The following is a 22,956-nucleotide window of genomic DNA, read 5'->3' as shown; positions in this document are numbered from 1 at the left end:
CAACATAATTAAATCATGCTTTACCAGTTAGATTAGCAAAAGCTTTTTTAAATACAAGTACAGTTATATGATCTATTATTCAGAATGCTTTGAACCTGGGGGTTTCCAGATAAGCTGTCCTTTTGGTAATTTGGATCAACATACCTTAAGTCAGCTAAAAACATTTATACATTAAATAAAACTAATAGGATTGTTTTACCACTTGATTTTATGGATTTATGCAGTTTAGTTAGGATGAAGTAAAAGGTACTGATTTAGAAAATAGCTTAAAAAGTAGAATTAAGGATCCCATACCTGTAGTTTCTTTTATAGTCCGGATGTTTGTTTAACAATATGAGGATTGAATGAATGTTAACAAATACATGCTATTGACTATTAAAACATGGTCATAACTCAGTCATACCCAATTAAAAAGTAAAAAATCAATATTTTTATTAATTACAAAATTCAAAAAAGTAGGCATACAGACCCATTGATATTCCGCCTTACGCATTTCATACCCACTGGTACTTAATCATAGGCACCTATAGTGCCTATGATTAAGTACCAGTGGGTATGAAATGCATAAGGCGGAACATCAATGGGTCTGTATGCCTACTTTTTTAAATTTAAATTTAAAATAAAAATATTGATTTTTAACTTTGAATAGAACTCTCTGGAGTATCATTTTTGAAACTCAATATTTGGGCCCTTGTGGACTGGGGGCTATATTCCAAGACAAACATTCCAAGAGACTTTGGCCCTTGAGACTGGCTTTATAGATTGCAGCTCTTGAGTGTTATTACTATAAGAAGTAGTAAGAGACTAAATACTTTTAGTTGTTTCTAAGTTGAGCTGAAGTCATGCTGTATAATGGCAATATTGCACAGATGAAAGCAACAGGATCTGGCAAAGGTTTGGATGCAGGGTATAAAAGATAGGTGGAAGTGAAAAATAACTTCCTATGTGCCTATGTGGTTGTGTGAAAAGTGATGCTGTTTACTATGAGTGAAACCTGGAGTACAGGGAAAGATAATGGTGTAACATGGGGAAGTACTAAAGAAGAGAGGTCTGGACTATTGTGGTAGATATCATCAGCAAGATGGTATAGGTGTACAAATTACTAAATAAGTTTTCCTAGAGAAAGTAGTATAGACAGAGAGAGTGTGGAGTTGGTGATCAACTGTATCAGTTTATAAATCTAGAATGGTGAGTGGCCTTTAGACTTTGCCAGTAGAAGATAATTGGTTGCTTTGGTGAATGCAGTTCCTATTGAGTGTTTTGGGCAGAAGCCAAATTGCAGGAGGTCAAGAAGTTGCGAGTGAGATACTGGATCATGTAAAAAAAGGTGTTACAACAATTTGGAAGCAGAATGTATTGATGAGCGAAACTGTCCTCTTTGATCACACCAAAAATGTTGCAAAATGTGGAAACATTCACAAAATGGCCAAAGACATTGGAGCCAGTGAGCATTTCTGTCTTGTCTATTCTCATGGCAAATGTCTAAGAATCAATGGCTGTTTTTTCTCCAAACTTTTTCTTGTCACATGCAAAGGGACATGCATGTCAATTGGCTTTTTCTCTTGCATTCTTTACCAGCAAAACAAAAAATAAGACATATCTATAGTATTGTATTAGCATAATTAGAGCCACGAGGTGTTATTAAAGCTACAATGCACATACAATGCTGTTTTGGCATCTCTCCCTGGATGGTTTAATAACATCTCTTAGCTCAAATCGTGCTAATACAATCAACACCTTACCTCCATGAGGTCTCTGACCCCATGCTGCTTATAATAGAATTAAACAGATTATGCTGATTGGAGCAAGATTCCAGGGGATTTAATTCCAGAAAGATCTTTGTTCAAGCCATTCAGAATTGAGAAAGCAAATCTCAAATAAAATGTCTTCAACAGAAAGACAAAAATCCAGCAAATCCAGTTGATTTGACATATTAATATAGACATAACATGACCTGGATAAATGAGAACCTTCCCAGACAAAACACAAGACGAGATTCTAATGCAGATTCGTGAATATTCTTACCAATTGTCAAAATGTGAATTTCTCAGTGAATCCGTATTAGGCAAAACATTCACTTATTCTTAGAACTAGGTAAGATGGATGATTGTTGATGATTATTGATGATTGTAATTTTTTGATGAATAGAGAAATTAGTGCTCAAGAATAAGAAAGCAAGAATATTTTCTCAATTTAAAAGATTATTTTATACTAAAGAAAGAATTCAAGCATATATATTTTCGCTCTCCACAATCTTCCATCGTTTTTGGTTTTAATACTCAGTTTTGACTTAGCATCAAATGTCTGAACCTTATAGGAAGCTAGCACCATTTTGAAATTGCCCGTCGCTGCATATGTAGGCAAATATATGTGGGCAAATATCTTTTTATAAAGTTACATGGAGATACTGTTTTTTTAGAATTGTAATTCTATTTTCAAGAACTCATAGTTAAATATACAGTCATATGAAAAAGTTTGGGACCCCCACTTAATTCTTTGGCGTTTTGTTTATCATTGGCTGAGATTTCAAAGTAGCAACTTCCAATATGCCTTATTGAAACAGTAGTATTTCAGCAGTGACATAAAGTTTATTGGATTTACAGAAAATATGCAATATGCATCATAACAAACTTAGAAAGGTGCATAAATTTGGGCACCCCAACAGAGATATTACATAACTACTTAGTTGAAACTGCTTTTGCAAATGTAACAGCCTCTAGACGCCTCCTATAGTCTTTGATGGGTGTCTGGATGGTGGTATTTTGGACCATTTGTCCATACAAAATCTCTCCAGTTCAGTTTAATTTGATGCTGCCAAGCATGGACAGACTGCTTCAAATCACATAGATTTTCTGTGACAGGCATTCCAGAATATTGTACTTCTCCCTCTGCAAAAATGCCTTTGTAGATTTTGAAGTGTGTTTAGGGTCATTGTTTTATTGGAATATCCAACCCCTGCGTAACTTCAACTTTGTGAATGATGCTTGAACTTTATCCTGAAGAATTTGTTGATATTGGGTTGAATTCATCCGACCCTCGACTTTAACCCTCCAGTCCCTGAACTAGCCACACAGCCCCACAGCATGATGGAACATCCACCAAATTTGACAGTAGGTAGCAGGTGTTTTTCTTGGAATGCGGTGTTCTTTTTCCACCATGCAAAGAGCTTTTTGTTATGACCAAATAACATTTTTGTCTCATCAGTCCAAAGCACTTTGTTCCAAATGACTGTGGCTTGTCTAAATGAGCTTTTGCCTACAACAAGAGACTCTGCGTGAGTGCCGAAAGGGCTTCTTTCTCATCACCCTGCCATACAGATGTTCTTTGTGCAAATTGCATTGAATTGTAGAACGATGTACAGATACACCATCTGCAGCAACATGTTCTTGCAGGTCTTTGTAGATGATATTTGGGTTGTCTGTAACCAGTCTCACGATCTTTGTTTTCAGATCTTTTGAGAGTTGCTGTCACTCTTCAGAGGAGTGTCAAACAGACGCACAGCTTGCAATTGGCCACCTTAAATACATTTTCTCATGATTGGACCCACCTGCTCATGAAGTTCAAGGCTTAACAAGCTAATCCAACCAATTTGGTGCTGCCGGTAATCAGTATTGAGCAGTTACATGTATTAAAATTAGCCAAATTACAAGGGTACCCACATTTTTGCACAGCCAGTTTTTCACATGTGATTTAATTTCATACAACTGAATTCTGCTTTACTAAAAATCTTTGTTCAGAAAACACCCCAGTATTTAGATGTTCCTGGGAAGTGAAAGACATACCACTGTTATCTTTTTTGTTGAAAGTGGAGTAAATGATTATGCAGGCTGAGAAAGGTGTCCCAAATATTTTCATACGACTGTATGTAGAATAGAGCATTTTTTGTTCTCTAGACATTTTACCTAAAAATTAACAAAAATATTCAGAAATAAGTCAAAAAGAACACTTCATACTTTTTTATACTTAGGGGCAGATTTATCAAGAGTCAAAGTGAATTTGAGGGAATTTTCGAAGTAAAAAAATTCGAAATTCAATGTAATTTTTTGGATACTTTGACCATCGATTAGGATACTACGACTTTGAATTTACTTTGACTTCGATTCGAAGTAAAATCATTCGAATATTCGACCATTCGATAACCGAAGTACTGTCTCTTAAAAAAACTTCTACTTCAATAGTTCGCCAAGTTAAACCTGCCGAAGTGCTATGTTAGCCTATGGGGACCTTCTAATGCATTTTTCTACGTTTTTTGTAGTCAAAGTAAAATCATTCGATCATACGCTAAATTTGTTCGAATTGTTAGTTTCGAACGATTTAATTGTTTGATCGAACGATTTTACTTTAAATGCAAAACGGTCAATACGGTAAAAAAAACTTAGACTTCGATATTCGATGTCGAAGTATAGCCATTCGATGGTCGAATTTCGAAGTATATTTCACTTCGCAATTCGACCTTTGATAAATCTTCCCCTTAATATCTATAAATAATACTTTTGCAAGTGTTAATTCATGAGATAACAAACAGCCTACTCACATGAATAGACCATAAGGCTTCTTATAGTTTAGAATTACTTAATAAAGATGGCTCCATATGTTTGTTGGTAGTACTTACTGTTCTGAAGCTGTTTTTCTCTAGATTGTAAGCTGGAAAGAACTTGATTATAGTGATTAACAAAAGCTGCTACATCTGCTTCCAGAAACATTGGCCTCTGTTCCTTCTCTTTCAATTCTGTTCCCTGAACTTGCAAAGATCCAATTTCAGGTTTAAGAGCTGACAGACGGGCAACTTCATCCTGTTTTGAAAATGATAGGAAAGTGTTAAATTGTGTGAAACAACACATGCAAATATTATAATATCATAAAGAACTATAATAATTCCGGTAAGGTGAATGGAATTATAGTCATAGCGATGAAAAGTTCACACAGTATGGGCCAGGATCACCATCTCTCTTTTTTTTAAAAAAAATTTTTGCCAAGTGGTTATGATGGTTAATGCTCTTTAAAAAAATATTGATCATGTCATATTTAACAAAAAACACTTTCCTTGCAGCCGGGAAAGTGCTAATAACTACTGTAAAATTTGTTGTGATTCCACACAATTTCAGACAAAGTGCATGTTTTCCTGTACGTTTTTTCCATATTTCCCTAAGGTTGTTATCATCTAATACTGCATGCCTGCTCTGAGGCACTATGAGCTATTATAACTTACAACATTATAACCTGCAACTTTATAGCAAATTTTCTGAAAAATGTACGAATTTACCGCAAAATTCGCAAAACGCATTGAACTCAATGGGCATCAAAATAATTTTGACGTAAGCGACAATTTTTTTACTCGTGACTATTTGGTCCAAATGCATTAAAGTCAATGGGAGTCTGAATAATTTGAAACACCATACTTTAAGTCTGCTACAATATGAATTAAACATTAAATAAAACCAATAGGATTGTTTTGCTACCAATATGGACTATTATTTCTTAGTTGGGATCAAGTATAATGTACTGTTTTATTATTACAGGGAAAAAGAAAATTATTTCAATTATTTGCTTATAACGGAGTCTATGGGAGATGACTAGTTATGGGCGATTCTCTCCCGTTTTGCTTCGCAGAAAAATTTGAGAATTTCGCGTAAAATTCACAAAATGGCGAAAAATCGTTAAATTGGAAAGTTCACAAACAAATGTTGTAATTCGACTGTTTTCACGCAAAATTCATGAAATTCGAACGTTTTAATGAAAAAATAGAGCATTTTGAACGTTTTCACGGAAAAATAGTGAAAATAGAAAATCTTCACCGGTGAATTTTCGCGGGAGATTTATTCACTAGTGGCGAAACGCAGGAATTTGCCGCAAATTCATGCCAGGCTAATTTATTCGCCCATCACTAGAGATGACCTTCCAGGAATTCTGAGCTTTCCAGATCCTATACATATCGATTGATTTTATATTTAAACATGATACAACTCCTGCGTTCAGTTGCTTCAGGGAATATTTGTTTCCTATCTCTTTCTAGATATAGAAATCTGTCTTTGCAAAGGCATGATTAGATGTCCTTATTCAAATCACTAGTAATTGTTGATCAATCTGGAGGACTACAGGAATTAAGGTGGCCATACATGGTGCAATAAAAGCTGCCGACTCAGCAAATGATAATTGCTTATTTCAATTATAAATGTTTAAACAGGTGAAGATGTTAAAAAAGCCAATAGGTGTGTGTAAACTGGTAAATGCTCACCTATTTTCTGTAGTAAGATGAGAAACCAGCTGAGAGGTGTTATATTAATTAAATGCAATAATGATGTTGAGTAGCTGCATCTAAATTCATCAAAAATTACGACAGAAGCCCACAGTTAAAAACAACAGTAGAGTTAATGACCAGCAAAAGATAATTGCTTATTTAGATCACAAATGTGAAGATGTTAAAAAAAGTCTTATGTAAACAATGATATGCTAAACGCTTAACTATTTTTCTGTACTTAGATGCCTCCTTAAATACATATAACCTCTCAGTGCTGTTACTGGGAAGCTCTTAAGTCTTTCGGAAGTGTTTACAGGTAATGTTCATGTTCCTACAAGAACCCACACTGGCACTATTCATACAGTAACGAGTAGCAGAGGGCCAATCTCTCCTGCATCTCCTAAAGGATATAAATATATATTTTCCCTTTATCCAATAATCTGGGGAAAATTATACATTGTGGGTAAAATATATGGCAATTTGAACTTGAAAAGTGCATTTTGCCAGCTGCAAAGTACAAAAACGAGTGTGGAGACTGCAATGGTGTGGTGTCACTGCACTTAACCAGCTCCCTTGAATTCTCAAACGGAGCACAAAAAACCGCATGGTTCCTATGACTATAGCAATGTCTGCAGTCAGCAGCACTGTATTTATGAGGGGCCTCCTGGAGTGACATTTGCGCATACCTTTGGATGCCCTTGGGTGTCCCCCTTGCACTTTAATCCAACAAACACAAACAGCTACTATGTATGTTTTTATCCATGCACTTAATTAGTCACAAGGTGAATGTCGGTGGCACTGATTGGGAGAGATGTTTGGAATTGAGTGAGCCTCCCCCTCTTAACACTATTTAAGGATTGGTAGTAAAACAAAACAGAGGCGCCAAAAGGATAAAAATAGCTAAAAGCACTTAAAAACCCAATGGGTAATTCAGAGGTGGTAGTAATGAACTTACCTCCTCCAAGCAGACACCAACGAAAGTGGTAATTTTCAATAATAGTTTATTCACAAAACAGTATTGCAACACGTTTCGCAGGCATTTCCTGCTTCATCAGGCAATACGGAACGGGAGCAAAAACCACAGTGTCTTTGTATATACACGCCAGACGCCTCTGTTTATACAAAGACACTGTGGTTTTTGCTCCCGTTCCACCTCTGTTTTGTCTTACTACCATATCGATTCCACCCCGAGTGGAGCGGTATTATCCCCGTTTTCTTCTTCTACAGAGAGCGACGTCTTATTCCTGAGTGGGGTCAGGATAATTTCCCCACCTGCCTATACAGTGGTTGCCTATCGGTAACCCTGGTTTGTGAGTATTAACTTGTTTACTCTACCATTACTCCTTGTAAAAACATATTACACTATTGGGGCTCTTGGTGTTCCTTTTTGTCACTATTTAAGGATTGTTTATTACACGTTTTTGTAAGCTTGATAAGGGTCTGGAAAAGCTCGAAACGTCACTTAGCTTGAGGCACAAATAAAGCCTCAATTTTTTCACCATAATCGGAGTGCTGCTCAAATAATTTCTTGTACCCCTTGCACTTTAAATTACATCCTTCCTAAATGGGCATCCAAAACACAAGCCCTGTATTTACTGCTTGCCTTTGACAAGCAAAAGTACAGGAATGTACAGGATGATTTTATTAATTTGCATATGCAAATTATAAATTATAATTGTAAATTAGTGCATCCCTTATACATTCCTGACAATTTTTCACTCCTTTGAATCCAACATTTATTTAAACATTCTGCCAATTCTACAGCCTTTTAAAAAATGTTATTAAAGGGATACTGTCATGGGAAAAACATTTTTTTTCAAAACGAATCAGTTAATAGTGCTGCTCCAGCAGAATTCTGCACTGAAATCCATTTCTCAAAAGAGCAAACAGATTTTTTTATATTCCATTTTGAAATCTGACATGGGGCTAGACATTTTGTCAATTTCCCAGCTGCCCCTGGTCATGTGACTTGTGCCTGCACTTCAGGAGAGAAATACTTTCTGGCAGGCTGCTGTTTCTCCTTCTCAATGTAACTGAAGGAGTCTCAGTGGGACATGGGTTTTTACTATTGAGTGCTGTTCTTAGATCTACCAGGCAGCTGTTATCTTGTGTTAGGGAGCTGCTATCTCGTTACCTTCCCACTGTTCTTTTGTTTGGCTGCTGGGGGAAAAAAGGGAGGGGTGATATCACTCCAACTTGCAGTACAGCAGTAAAGAGTGATTGAAGTTTATCAGAGCACAAGTCACATGACTTGGGGCAGCTGGGAAATTGTCAAAATGTCTAGCCCCATGTCAGATTTCAAAATTGAATATAAAAAAATCTGTTTGCTCTTTTGAGAAATGGATTTCAGTGCAGAATTCTGCTGGAGCAGCACTATTAACTGATTCATTTTGAAAAAAAAAATTTTTTCCCATGACAGTATCCCTTTAAATATTCAAAGAATTGTCTCTGGTCTATCCAAAATGGGCTATACTGGTTTTGTATGACACTAAACAATGCTATATTTTTAAAATCGGATAAGTGATAAAAGTACAGCAGTTCTACGCTTTTCTCTATTTCTGAAATGGAGCTTTACATATTAATTAAATACTGTACATCTTTAATTGCAAATTCCTAAAATAAATAAGGGGGTGAAGCTGTTGGCAGAGAATTGCAACAACCCACTCAGTGGAACATTGGCAAAAACAAAAAAGTGCACCTAATATAGTTGTGAGTAAAATATATTATATGGCCAGCACACAGATTTTAGAGTTTTATAACATTAGATTTTCCGCCAAAGTTATCTTACCAATAAGTTTTCTTGACTGGATCAGTGCCACTGATCATGAAGTTCATGAAATGTACTATAAATTTTAGTTTACTTCACATAATAAAAGCGTCGCCAGATACAGCTGATCTTGAGAACCATTATTTTGTCCATTTCACTAAAATACGGCTCACACGAGCATGGTTCATTGTTTAGCCTCTATTGCTGCAGGATAAAATACTGTTGTGCTCAGTGAATCTGGCAACAGAAGCGCAGGAATATGTAATAAAGTGTCAGACTGCTGTTTGCCTATGTTATCTTTTCATATTTTCAGTTATGTCTCCGACACATAGATTGGTTTATGGCTATGGCTTACTCAAGGGCTTGAAGTGGTAATAACCAATATCAAAAGGGCCTCTTGTGAAATGAAACATAAACTCACACCTGAAAACTGATTACTTTGGATCATTTAGAAGTCATAATAAATGAATCTGTCCTGTTTTGTTTTGCGGAAAAATTATCAAAACTGATGAAAAATTTGCGAAAAGGCAAAATATAGCAAAACAAATTGAAGTCAATAGGTGACAACTTTGACACACAACAATTTTTTATGTGGGTGACTTTTTTTCCTTATTCCAAATGCATTAAAGTCAATGGCCATTCTTTCTTGTGCTGATATTTTTGTCTTAGTAACTATTTGTCAAATGCATTAAAATCAATGGACATTTTTCTTGCGGCGACTTTTTTGTCGTTGTAAATATTTACCACAGATTCACAAATGATTTGCAAATGGTGTAATATGGAATTTGGCTGCAAATTCATGCTTGGTGAAACAATTTGCCCATCACTATTTAAAAGTCCAATTTTTGTCTAATAATCTCATGGGCTGATTTCCTTGTTCTATAGGCAGTCTCCCCTCCTTCTGGTTTTTCACAGCGGATAGAAGGAAATTGGTAGGTGAGTGTCATTATCACATGTAATTTGATTGGTTTTCATGTAGACAGAAGGGACTTGAGGAAGCTCAGCTAGATTGATTTAAAGGAGTGGTGCACCTTTCAGTAAACCTTTAGTATATTATAGGATGGGTAATTCTAAGCAAATTTTCAACTGGTCTTCATTAATTATTTTTTTATAGTTTTTTTACTTATTTGCCGTTTTCTTCTGAATGTTTCCATCTTTCAAATAGGGGTCACTGACCCCATCTAAAAAACAAATGCTCTGAAAAGCTACACATTTGTTATTATTTCTACTCATCTTTCGATTTAGATCCTCCCATATTCATTTTCCAGTCTCTTGTTCAAATCAATGCATGTTTGCTATCTTAATTTGAACCCTAGCAAACCAATTATAAATTGTCTCAGAATATCACTCTCTACATCATACTAAAAGTAAACTCAAAGGTGAACCACCCCTGTAAATGGTAAAAATTAGAGCAAAGCAAGGAATAATTAATGAAAATTCATATTAAGTGATGGGCAAATTTCTCCAGCGAAATTGGCGAAACGATGAAAAATTTTCGAAGCTCGAAAATTGACGCCCGTGTCAAGTTTGACGCCGGCGTTAAAGTCAATGGGCATCCAAATAGTATTGACTTGCGATGGTTTTGATGGGAGAGGCTTTTCCGACTCGCATCCAAAATTTGTTGACACCGGTGAATATCCGTGGAAATTTACAGTGAATTTGCGCCTGCCAAATTTATTCGCCCATCACTATTCATATTCCATGTTTTAGAAGTCACTGAATTCCTTTGCAGATGAGCAACACATTGCATGTCGAAACCCTAGAATTCTTTTAACACTGATGCACCTACACCTGAATGTTGATAATAAATCAGCAAACTATATTTGTTGCACAGACAAGGCAATTCAAATATTCAGTGACTGCAATACTTGGAAGCTTAAACTGGGTTTGGGTGCTCTTTGATGTCTCACGTTCACAATATTCGATACAGGTTCAGATGAAATGTGGGATATCCCTAAGAGATTCTGCTTTAATTTATAATTCCTTCTGAAGCAATAATATGGTAATTACTTTTTTTAAAACTAGTCTGTTAAGGTGCTTTAGTTAAAATAAATACACAAAGCTTTTTGGTGTGTTTTTGCTGAATTCCATATACTACAGATGTTCTGCAGTGCAGGGTTTAGAGTGAAAATTTCCAAATGCAATATTTAAAGAAAGATTGTAGTAGTATAAGGCTCATTTTTGTCTAAATAAAAGCTCTTTATTCCCAGACTGATACTGACCACTTTTTTTTAACAACCATTTTATTGTATTCTGAAAGACATATAAGTAAATCCTTTCAATTGTCAGGTTTGGCACAGAACCTTGTGTTAAATTCCGACCTGCCACTAGTTTATCTTCATTGTTTTATTTATAACTGCATTGTAGTAAAAGATGTCAGGTCACACCGAGCACTGTCTTGATAAAGACCTGAACTGGCTGCAGGGAAACATTTAAAACTATAGCATTACAAATACTAAACTTCCACATAAAGTATTTGTTTGTTTGTTTTCTCAGTGCACCTGCACAGCCCTCCCCCCCCCCCCAAGCTAAAGCATTCTGGACAGGCAGACTTACTGATTGGGGCAACATTCCAGAGGATATATAGTAAAGCAAGATTCTACGTGCGAATTATTCTGAATTGAGAAAGTCAGTTGGATGACTGGTGAAACGTCTTCAAGAAAAACACTGCAGTGCAGTTGATTTGACTTATTTCTATAACTGTAAATAAATATATTTTAAAAATAAAAAAATATCTTCATTCCTGCCGCGAGATATATTTTCATGAAATTCGTCAGCAGAGATGGTGGGGTAGGGGGTGTTGGGTCTGAGTCGCAGCAAGAGGGATGTCACACACATGCATGATGTGTTGTGATGTCACTTCCACTGATGTAAGAGGTCCAGGGCCCCACCACACACTCAAGCCCATGCAGTTTTAGCCACTAAACAGGGCACTCTAGACATGGGAATGACATTGCTTAATGCTCTGATAGTCAAAGCAAGATCTTTTCAAGAACCATATAATGAGGTTATATAGTGACATATAGTAGTTTCCCTTACCTTGCACTTTGCTAGATGTAATTTGACTGTATCTGTTTCTGAGGTTGGTTGAGTTTGTGCTTTTAGCCAGTTTTCTGCACTAATTACTCTTTGTTCAAGCTGCTGCAACTGCGTATAAAAGGCAAGGATACTGTTTTGATATTCCAACCAGGAGAGTCTTTCACTCAGTAACTGACAGAAGTCTGTCCAGCGGCTATTCAAATGCTGAGAGGACTGTTTGATGCTATCTGCATTTATACCATCTAGGGGAAAAAACACAAATACACAGTGATTATAGAAAAAATGTTTTTGTATGTTTCTATACATGACACAATAGACAATAAAATCCTTTTTGCAATACAAGTTTTGCAATGCTCTGTAGAAAATGTATTGATTGTGTTTTAAATTATAGCCATTGATTAATTATTCCAATTCCACACATGCAACATGGTGCAGGTTTTGGTGCTGTTGGGATGCTATTGCATATTACTAAATTACCATCCACTCATTTCCATTGACTATAATTTACTATATTACCATGCTATTCTAACTTATACAATACTTGGGTGAGAATATCAAGGTTTTGGGGGCACTTAATACAATTGTATGCATAGAAGTGGCAAGCAACAACCGATCAGCTGCTTCCTTTAAACAGGTTACCAGTTATTCACTTAGAGCAAGTTGATTGCTTACTAAGCTGCTACAAGTTAATGGAAATGTTGCAACTTTTATTACACTACACCTTTACACTTTTGATATCCTAGCCTAACATTACATTTTTGTGACATCACAATAGAAAACAATGCTCCTCCAAATACAGTGTATATGGATATAATACAGAGATGCTCAAAAGACCCCTCCAACTCTTGGAGAATCTAGTCAAAAATCAATATAGAGAAAATGGTTTAGTCAGACTTAGAAATCCAATGAGGCATCAGGATACAGGTACAGAAGTTATATAACATTGATATATTACTAATGAATGTTGTGCTTATTTTGTACAAAAAAAATGCCTAGTAGGATGCACAACCTACCATTTCTTAACCTATTACATATTAAAAGCTGGGATGTAATATGATATACAAGTAAAGTTAGTTTCTTAAATACCAGAAAGGAAATCTGGGTTCTGTTATCCAGGAACCCATTATCCAGAAAGCTTTGAAGTACAGTAAAGCCACTACCTGTAGAGACCTATTTAAAATGGCAGTTCTTCTATTTATTTTTTACTCATGATGTTTTTAATAACAAAAGCTATTTTGTACTTTGTTATTTAAGCTGCCATAATATTGTCCTACTAATAATGTTTAGATGTTTTTCATAGTCTTAAGGCATGGGTGCTACACATTACTGTAAACCCCATTACAAACACTAGGTCCTAAATACTTGTATAAAGATGCTAAATTATTCACTTCCCTGTTATAAATATTCCTTGATGTTCCTTGTAAGCATAAAAATACTCATATGAATTTTGTGATAACTTGACAAGTTCTCCACAATCTGAGCATCACAATTCTAATAATTAAAAAATTTTAACCCACTTTTGAACCCATGAATGAATAAGATGGACAAATATGTTTTTTTAAGCAGACACTGTGGGGCTCATTTATAAACTTTGCGAATGCACATGGTTACATTTATAAAATGGAATAAGAGTGCGCAAACGGATTTGCAATTGAATGTCAAAAATCGCAAATGGCGTTTGAATTACGCCACAACTTTGGTGGCAGAGAAAATATTCAGGAAACTGTTTTGCAAATTGTGAATTTAAGTTACTGTCACCGCTATTTTTGTGCACAACAACCTCACACAGTGGGCACACTCACGCAAACACCCGTCTCATTTGCGAGCCACTTGCGAAAATGTATTCACAATGCGAGTGTGAAATTCTGTCTTATAGTTGCCATTGCCATTGAAACTGTAAATTTTAGGGCATTTTTAAAAACACTCACTTATATGCATGCCTATATGCATGACACAAATATAAATTAGCTTTGTTTTCAGAACAGTGATGTTGTGTAAACAAATGAAGTCTATAAAGTATGGCAACAGTTGGTCTACCATTCAGGTGTGAAAGCCTGAAACCTACAATGGCTTATTAAACAATAAGTAAAGGCATAAACAACTATAATCCAATTACATTATGCATTCCAAATTGTTGCTGAATTATTGAATTGATAAATACAGTGTTCCCAAAGGACATGGGTCATTATCTAAAGTGCATCCATTCATTTTACTGTCTTGTGTATGCAGCATTAAATTGCATAATATATTGAGCATAAATATTCCTTAATCATACTTTTCTTGCGAGTACATTAGAATTGACACTTTAACAGGCAAACCTGTCAAGAGTGCTTATCATTAACCAGAAAAACTGGAGAAAAAAATGGAAATGTTGTGAGGATTTTTATGCTGCCAGTCATAGAAGAATGTTTTTAATGACACCTAAAAGAGAAGCAGAATGAAAACAGCGTTTACCTTTGAGTAACTAATTATACTGGGTTCATTAAACATTCATTTTAAAGGCAACTTATTTATAAAAGAAATGCATATTCATGCAGCTGAAGTATTTAAATATTGTATTAAATTAGTTTAGTTGTTAAGAGATGCATATTGTAGCGAGTAAATAATGCTCTGATTGACTTGGATACATTAAACTTCTGTTGCCTTCATTGTAATTTTCTATAATATTTTACATCTTCAATATTTTAAGCATGTGGTTCTCCAGCTGTTGCTAAGCTACAGGACCCAACTTCATTTAAGTAATGGATTTATGAGTGGGTGGTCAAAAAGATAACCTGGCTAGCTAGATACATAGGGGTATATTTATCAAAGAGTGAAGTTAAAGATTGCCACAGTCTGCTAGAGTGAAATTCCGCCACTCTCCATTCATTTCTATGGAATTTTGAAAGGCGTATTTATCAAAGGATGAACTTTCACTTTCACCCATTGATAAATAATCTTTTAAAAATCCCATAGAAATTAATGGAGAGTGGCGGAATTTTACTCTAGAGGACTGTGGTGATTTCTAACTTCACTCTGATAAATATACCCCATAGAAGGGGTCATTCATTTACAGACAGATATAAGTCCTGTCCTCAGGGCCCCCATAAGAAGTAATTAACTAGTGGTCAGGTAGATTTCACTAGGACAAATGTTGAACTTGATCAATGTTTTTTTTCTCAACCTATGATGCCAACTCGCCAATCATTTTACTGAAACTCAGGGGTGTAACTATGGAGGAAACAGACCCTGCAACTGCTGAGGGGCACAGCATTTATAAGGGGTCAGAGCCAGGTGGCTAGTCATTCCACTGCTGAAATTTTAGAGGGTTATTTATTAAAATCTGAATGTTAAAATCATGAAAAATTCAAGTTTTTTTCACTAGAAAACTTGAAACTTTAGAAGAAAAAAACTTGAATTTTTCAAGATTTATTATACTCCAATGCTGCAAAAAGCCAGACTCTAAAAATCTTCAACCGGTCGAGGTCCTGTTTAAGTCAATGGGAGAGGCACCTATCTCAATTTGAAGTAATCAATGTTCATGCTAGGTATAGCCCGAAAATCCAACTTTTTCAGGGTTTTTGGACAAATTCAAATTCAAATAATTCCGGAAAAAAACCCCAAACATTTGAGCAAATCCAGGTTTTCACTCAATTTTATCAAGTTTTTCTGCAATCTGATCAAGTCAAGTTTTTTTTATTAATAAATAAGCTAAAATCTGGCATGGGAGTTTGGTCGTGTTTTTTTTTTTTTTCTTTTATAAAATATGAGATAAAATCAGATTTTAGTAAATACCACCTTAATATAGGAGATAGCTTATGTAATTCAGTAAATAAATAACAATATAAACTGTTATTATAACTCTATGGTTCATTTAAATAGACCCATTAATGAATGTGCTAATAAGTAAGTCGATTCAATGGAGGTCAATGGAACCACACTATCAGAGCAGACTCAAATTAGGTCAATCAATTCTATTGTTAATGTTCTGTATGTCTATGAAAATAAGTCAAAAGTAAATTAATTAGTAGTCAGTAGAATTTAATTCATTGGTCAGTGGTCAGCTACAAGGTACTCTGCACTTTTTACTCAGAGTAAATGTTTAATATTGTGATGTATTTACTTATTATTATGAGGTTTAGGAACAATCTATTCTCTGAAATAAAGTGCAGAGGAGTATAGTAATTTTGAAGTAGAGGAAGGAAGTGTGCAAAACACCAACAGACCATACAGAGTCATCTCTCTACTGACTATCTACTGGAAAAGTAATCTGTTTTGAATGTGTTTAGTTAAAAGCATTCAAGAGATTTCCTAGAGTTTATTTATATTAATCCTGAAGTTTATACCAAATTAAGCCCTCATTATACCATGTATTCTCCTGTCTGAAGCAATGCTCAGATGGGATTTGATTCTTAAATGTTGTTATGTTAAAGTTAGTCAGTGGACTGATGACTATTAGATGTCTGAAAAGAGAAAATGTGGCCTATTTCTAAGTATGGATTATTTTCCTTTTATTTTCCTTTAATGAGGAAGAAACACATTAAACCATAGATTTCTGTGATTGCTTCATTCTTCAAATTATCAGAATATTTAAAGCTGGAATAATACTTCAGCATAAATTTATTTTACATTATATTTTTTATACGATATATATATATATATATATATATTTTTTTTTTTATTATTATTATTTTTTTTCTAAATATATAAAATATTTGTATATTTTAGAATAAATATTTAATTGCTAAATAACTGGAATAAAGAAAATAGTGGGTTTAGCCAAGTGTGTTGAGAAACAATTAGGCCAATAAATGCACAGATACAACAGTCAGCAGAAAGACTGGATCACTTGGAATGATCTACTTAAACTTACTTATAGATGACTTACAATAGCATGTAGTTGAATCAAGGCCAAATACGGTACCTAATTGATTGATTAAAGAATACAATTCACTACTATTGGTCTACTGTTTAAAGTAAATCTGGTGGAATTAATCCTATAGGTTGATTTGCAAAAAAAATAGATTTTAAAGCATTTAGATCTTACCACACCAAAATTACTTAGTAGTGCTTGGGACCATTCATCTATGTAGTTAAATAAAGTGCAATTAAAGACAAAGCTATGCCCCTCTATGTGTTCATATTCTACATACTCCTAACTCCAGGCTTGGACTTCCATGTGGCTGATTCAAGACTAAGTTTTACACCTTCACCCACATTTCGATACAATCAGAGGGACCAGAAATGTATGTCTTACATATAAGCATTATCAGAGAAAATACCAGTTGCTTTCCTCTTTACACTTGGCCTGCCAATTAGCTGCCTATGTCCTTTAATCATTATGATGCACTGCAACAAGGGCCAGTCCTTGATGGAATACCTAGTTTATTATGTTCCTACATTGTTAATTACGTTTCTTCCCTTCTAAGCACACTGTTGGTAAATCATCTATAACAGTCTGTATGTAATTACTGAGATTAAAAGGACTCTTTACATCAAGTAAATGAAAGCAGTACCTGAATGCAGAATATTTTTGCTAGTGTGAAAGCTTAAATACATGTAAAAAAATATTCAAGAATATTTAAGAATACTTAAAAGCTCAAAAACATATATAATTTAGAGTTCTCCTTTTACATATTTTGTGATCAGCATTCTTGGTTTGAAAGATAGAGGGGGTATTGCCTGTATACTATTGATTATAATCACCTATCTTGCATTTGGTTTGTCACTGAAAGCTCTAAACGCATATATAAAAATAGATAGATAGATAGAGAGAGAGAGAGAGAGAGAGAGAGAGAGAGAGAGAGAGAGAGAGAGAGAGAGAGAGAGAGAGAGATAAAGAAATATATTTAATCATGTCCTCCTAATTTAATGAGCCATCAATATTTACCACTTAACATCTGTTCCACCAAGGCTTGGGTATTTCGATTGGCATCCTGTAGTTTCCTGTGCTTATCAGGTTTTTCTTTCTCTATGGCCTGCAAGATAATAATACACTTTAATAGTAAATGGCTAAACCTAACAATTCATATTTTCTATAGCCAGCAGTAAGGGATGTCAGTTGTTTTTAAGAAATAATGATGCTTAAGTGGACTGGTAAACAGAAAATCCAGGTTCAAGGTACACCAGTTCAAAATGCAGCATTGTAACTTTAAGATTATAAATTACCATGACTAAATGCATGATGAGGATGGTTTTTTTTCAGTGTTTTTTTTATAGATGTGTTGCCTCATATTTTGCATTAAGATATCACAATTTTACATGCTCATCTCTATACAACAATCAGGTCATATTAGATTAGAGATAATCAAGAAAAAGGGAACAATATCTACCAAATAAAAGTCAAATGCTTCTGAACACATGGAGAACTAAGATTTTAGGATTAGGTTGAATCCAAAATGTTAGGGTTTGACTAAATACCAAATCCACCACTAAAGATTTTAGGATTAGGTTGAATCCAAAATGTTAGGGTTTGACTACATACCAAATCCACCACTAAAGATTTTAGGATTAGGTTGAATCCTGAGCCAAATCCAAATCCTAATATGCATAAAGAAATTAGCAAAATCACAGCAAAAAAAATTCCAGTCTAAAGCTACTGTATGTGATAATTTTTTTTAAAAAAAGTCAACCTGGAATTCAGTCAGATCATTCAAAATCCCAAATCACTTTTATATTAACCTACACACATATAATATGCCAACAGACGCACTTGGCACATTCTGTTCACTCACCATATTTATTATGTAGGATTACACACACACGCAAGTACTCATTTACACTTAACAGACAGACCCACTGGCAGTCTCCCAATAGGTAATTAAGATGACCTTGCTACGTTAAGATTGTTAGCATGAAGAAAAATAATGACAGTGATAAGGTAGCTACCCATATGTAATATGGCATATCCCCTTTTTGGCAAGATGTTTTATTATTTTGTCTAGCTTTCCTAAATAAAACAAGATGTTTACTAACACCAAACAGAATTATCAAAGGTATATAGGTAATAGTGTTAAAGAACATTGCTATTGTAGCAAAATATAAAATGGAGACAGAAATAGAGAATGAGAGGGAACTTACTTTAACTTTCTTTGTGAGGTCAGTAAGGTCTCCTTCCTTCCGATAAACAGCAAATTCAGAGCTTTGCAGTACTGCTTCAGAGCGTGTCATCCAGCTATGAAGTTCTGTTAAATCCACATCAAATCTACAACAAATAACAGTTTCAACAGTTAAACAATCACTTTCAAAGTATTTTATTATGTAATTTCAAGGTTTGCAATCAATATTTTGTTTCAATACTGTCTAGAAACATTGCCCTTCAAAAAGCCAAAAACAGCCTAATAACAGAATGCTGATTAGTTACACTTGAATCACAGTGTCATTGGGTGAAAAGACACATCTGGACTGCCAATGAGTTCATCATCACTTTCCTGCATGTTCTGACTGCTAAAAAGAACTGTATGTGAACATGTCCCTCAGAACACTCAAAAATGTCATACTGTATGCTCTGTCCTGTCCAGTCTGTCTATTGTGTCCTGTTCAGTTTGTTTCCTTTGTTCTCTTCTTGGGGTCCCTGCTGTCTCCATTAATTCACAAACTTTTCTGCACCTACTCTCTACTACTCGTATGGTTAAATCTGATATAAAGCTTAATCTAAATAGTCATACAAAGATTTATTAAAGATTTTGTTTCTGCTGTAAATCTGCTAAGCAGATACCTTCATTCTTTAGAGGGAAACGTTTAGTACAAAAAATGGCAATTATTAGTCTTATTACCTATGTACAAGTTGTCCAAAAGACAGTAACTATATCTTGTAATAAAATAAAATAAGAAAGTGCTTTTTTCTACACTCCAGCTTTTCTGTACTAGGAAACCAAACTGTGTAACAAACATAATTTCTATACAGTATTCATTAGTGGGGTATTTATGTTTATGTATTGTGTGTGATCTACATTGGCAAATGCTGTTAAAAAAAAAAGTTATGCTTGTGCTTATCCTTTTAGGTCTAATTCAGATCCTAAAACCACAATGGCTACTTACTGCTTCTGTTGCAACTTGAATAACAACCTCTTGCGATTTACCTAATATTAAAGGGAATGTCAACCCTAACAATCATTTTTTGCCTAATAAAAGAATACATAGGGGCAGATTCATTAAGGGTCGAATTTCGAAGTTAAAAATACTTCGAAATTCGACCCTCGAATTGAAATCCTTCGACTTCGAATATCGAAGTCGAAGGATTTAGCGCTAAACGTTCGTTCGAAGGATTTTTCGTTCGATCGAACGATTAAATCCTTCGAATCAAACGATTCGAAGGATTTTAATCCAACGATCGAAGGAAAATCCTTCGATCAAAAAAAGGTTAGCAAACCTATGGGGACCTTCCCCATAGGCTAACATTGACTTCGGTAGGTTTTATCTGCCGAAGTAGGGGGTCGAAGTTTTTTTTAAAGGGAAAGTACTTCGACTATCGAATGGTCGAATAGTCGAACGATTTTTCGTTCGATTCATTCGATTTCGTTCGTATTCGAACGAATTTAACCAATTCGATGGTCGAAGTACCCAAAAAATACTTCGAAATTCGAATTTTTTTCATTCGAATCCTTCACTCGAGCTTAGTGAATCGGCCCCATACAGTTAGGCCCATAAATCTTTGGACAGAGACAACTTTTATCTAATTTTGGTTCCGTACATTACCACAATGAATTTTAAATGAAACAACTCAGATGCAGTTGAACTGCAGACTTTCAGCTTTAATTCAATGCGTTGAACAAAAAGATTGCCTAAAAATGTGAAGAACTTAAGCCTTTTTCTAACACAGTCACTTCATTTCAGGGGCTCAAAAGTAATTGGACAAATTAAAAAACTGAAAATAAAATGTTAATTTCTAATACTTAATTGGAAAACCCTTTACTGGCAATGACAGCCTGAAGTCTTGAACTCATGGACATCACCAGATTCTGGGTTTCCTCCATTTTAATGCTCTGCCAGGCCTTTACTGCAGCGGCTTTCAGTTGCTGTTTGTTTGTCGGACTTTCTGTCCGAAGTTTAGTCTTCAACAAGTGAAATGCAGCTCAATTGGGTTCAGATCAGGTGACTGACTTGGCCATTCAAGTATATTCCACTTCTTTGCTTTAATAAACTCCTGGGTTGCTTTGGCTGTATGTTTTGGGTCATTGTCCATCTGTATTATGAAACGCCTCCCAATCATTTTGACTGCATTTAGCTGCTTCTGTCCTGTGTCACATCATGGATAAACACTAGTGTCCCAGTGCCACTGGCAGCCATGCACACCCAAGCCATCACACTGCCTCCGCCATAGTTTACAGATGATGTGGTATGCTTTGGATCATGAGGTATTCTTGATGCTTATGAATGGCTTGCACCATGTAGTGCACCCTCTGTATTTACTTTCATGCAGTCTTCTCTTTATAGTAGACTTGGATATTGATATGCCTACCTCCCGGAGAGTGTTGTTCACTTGTTTGGCTGTTGTTGGCTGTTTCTCTTCTCCATGGAAATTATTCTGCGATCTTCCACCACTGTTGTTTTCCGTGGACATCCAGGTCTTTTTGCGTTGCTGAGTTCACCAGTGCTTTCTTTCTTTCTCAGGATGTACCAAACTGTAGATTTTGCCACTAATATTGTAGCAATTTCTCGAATGGGTTTTTTCTGTTTTTGCAGCTCAAGGATGGCTTGTTTCACCTGCATGGAGAGCTCCTTTGATCGCATGTTGTCTGTTCACAGCAAAATCTTCCACATACAAGCACCCCCCCTCAAATCAACTCCAGGGCTTTTATGTGCTTCATTGATAATGACATAACGAAGGAATTGCCCACACCTGCCCATGAAATAGCCTTCGAGTCAATTGTCCAATTACTTTTGAGCCCATGAAATGAAGTGATTGTGTTAGAAAAAGGCTTTAGTTCCTCACATTTTTGTGCAATCTTTTTGTTCAACCCAGTGAATTAAAGCTGAAAGTCTGCAGTTCAACTGAATCTGAGTTGTTTCATTTAAAATTCATTGTGGTAATGTACAGAACCAAAATTAGAAAAAAAAGCTGTCTCTGTCCAAAGATTTTGGGGCCTAACTGTAATTCTAATCAACTTTTCAATATACATTCATTACAATTTTTTTTTATAGTTTTTAAGTTATTTGTATATGTATTGCTATTGGAAGCAGTATTTGTCTTTCCCTTTCTATTCCCTGAACTGATGACTGATAAGAAAAAACAGCTTATTAACAGACCTGTCTTTTTTTTTTTTTAACAATGAGTTAAACAAATGCTTCCTTACAGAGCAATTGTTTCTACAAATAACTGGACATTTTAAATACATGTATATTGGAAAGTTGCTCAGGATGAAGTTTTGTTATTAGGCAAATTTTAATTTTGGGGTTGTCTTACCCTTTAATATTTGCTACTGCTCAATCTATTTGGAACATTAAGGAAAATAATTATGTATTATTGGGCCCATACAGAGTAATATAAATGGGGACACATCTACATTTTTTGTGCAAACTCATACAAATTGAAGTTGTATTTAATAGCGAGACAGTTGAAAGAGTCTGGATTCCCAACAGTTGCAACATCACTTAGATTGTAAGCTCTATGGAGCAAGAACCTTCATCTTCTTGTATCTTAAAGTATATTGTGAGACAGTCCATAAACTGAAGTGACAGTCAGTAATTCACAGCAGACTGAACATGTAAGAAAGGGTCATTAATCTTCACTGCTGTGGGGCTGTGGTAATTTCAGCCTGTGACTGTATTTTTAATTATTTATCATCCTTTAGACTTTTCTCTTTTAAACAACTTGCTAAAAATATTACCTTGTATTTTGCCATATAATTAATTCTAGAGAAAGCAGTACAGGATCTGAGATATGGGACACATTTGCATAATATTTTCTATAAAAATGGCAAAATTCTATTTA

The 22,956-nt window shown here is 35.1% G+C and overlaps 1 protein-coding gene across 1 annotated transcript in view; it reads right to left on the bottom strand.

The window, feature by feature from the left end:
* dmd.1.L (dystrophin, gene 1 L homeolog) overlaps positions 1–22,956 on the bottom strand; it is a 1,148,817-nt gene that overhangs the window by 700,417 nt on the left and 425,444 nt on the right. Inside the window, exons 18-21 of the mRNA XM_018244936.2 lie at positions 19,104–19,227; positions 17,914–18,001; positions 12,045–12,286; positions 4,613–4,793 (exon numbers count right to left, since the gene is read on the bottom strand). Of these exons, the coding sequence (XP_018100425.1) occupies positions 4,613–4,793; positions 12,045–12,286; positions 17,914–18,001; positions 19,104–19,227 (635 nt within the window). The remainder of the gene's footprint in view (positions 1–4,612; positions 4,794–12,044; positions 12,287–17,913; positions 18,002–19,103; positions 19,228–22,956) is intronic.

This window comes from Xenopus laevis, chromosome 2L, assembly GCF_017654675.1.
Source record: "Xenopus laevis strain J_2021 chromosome 2L, Xenopus_laevis_v10.1, whole genome shotgun sequence".
NCBI lineage: Eukaryota > Metazoa > Chordata > Amphibia > Anura > Pipidae > Xenopus > Xenopus laevis.
Note: the sequence above shows the minus strand (reverse complement) of the source record. Positions and strands in the feature narration are given on the sequence as shown.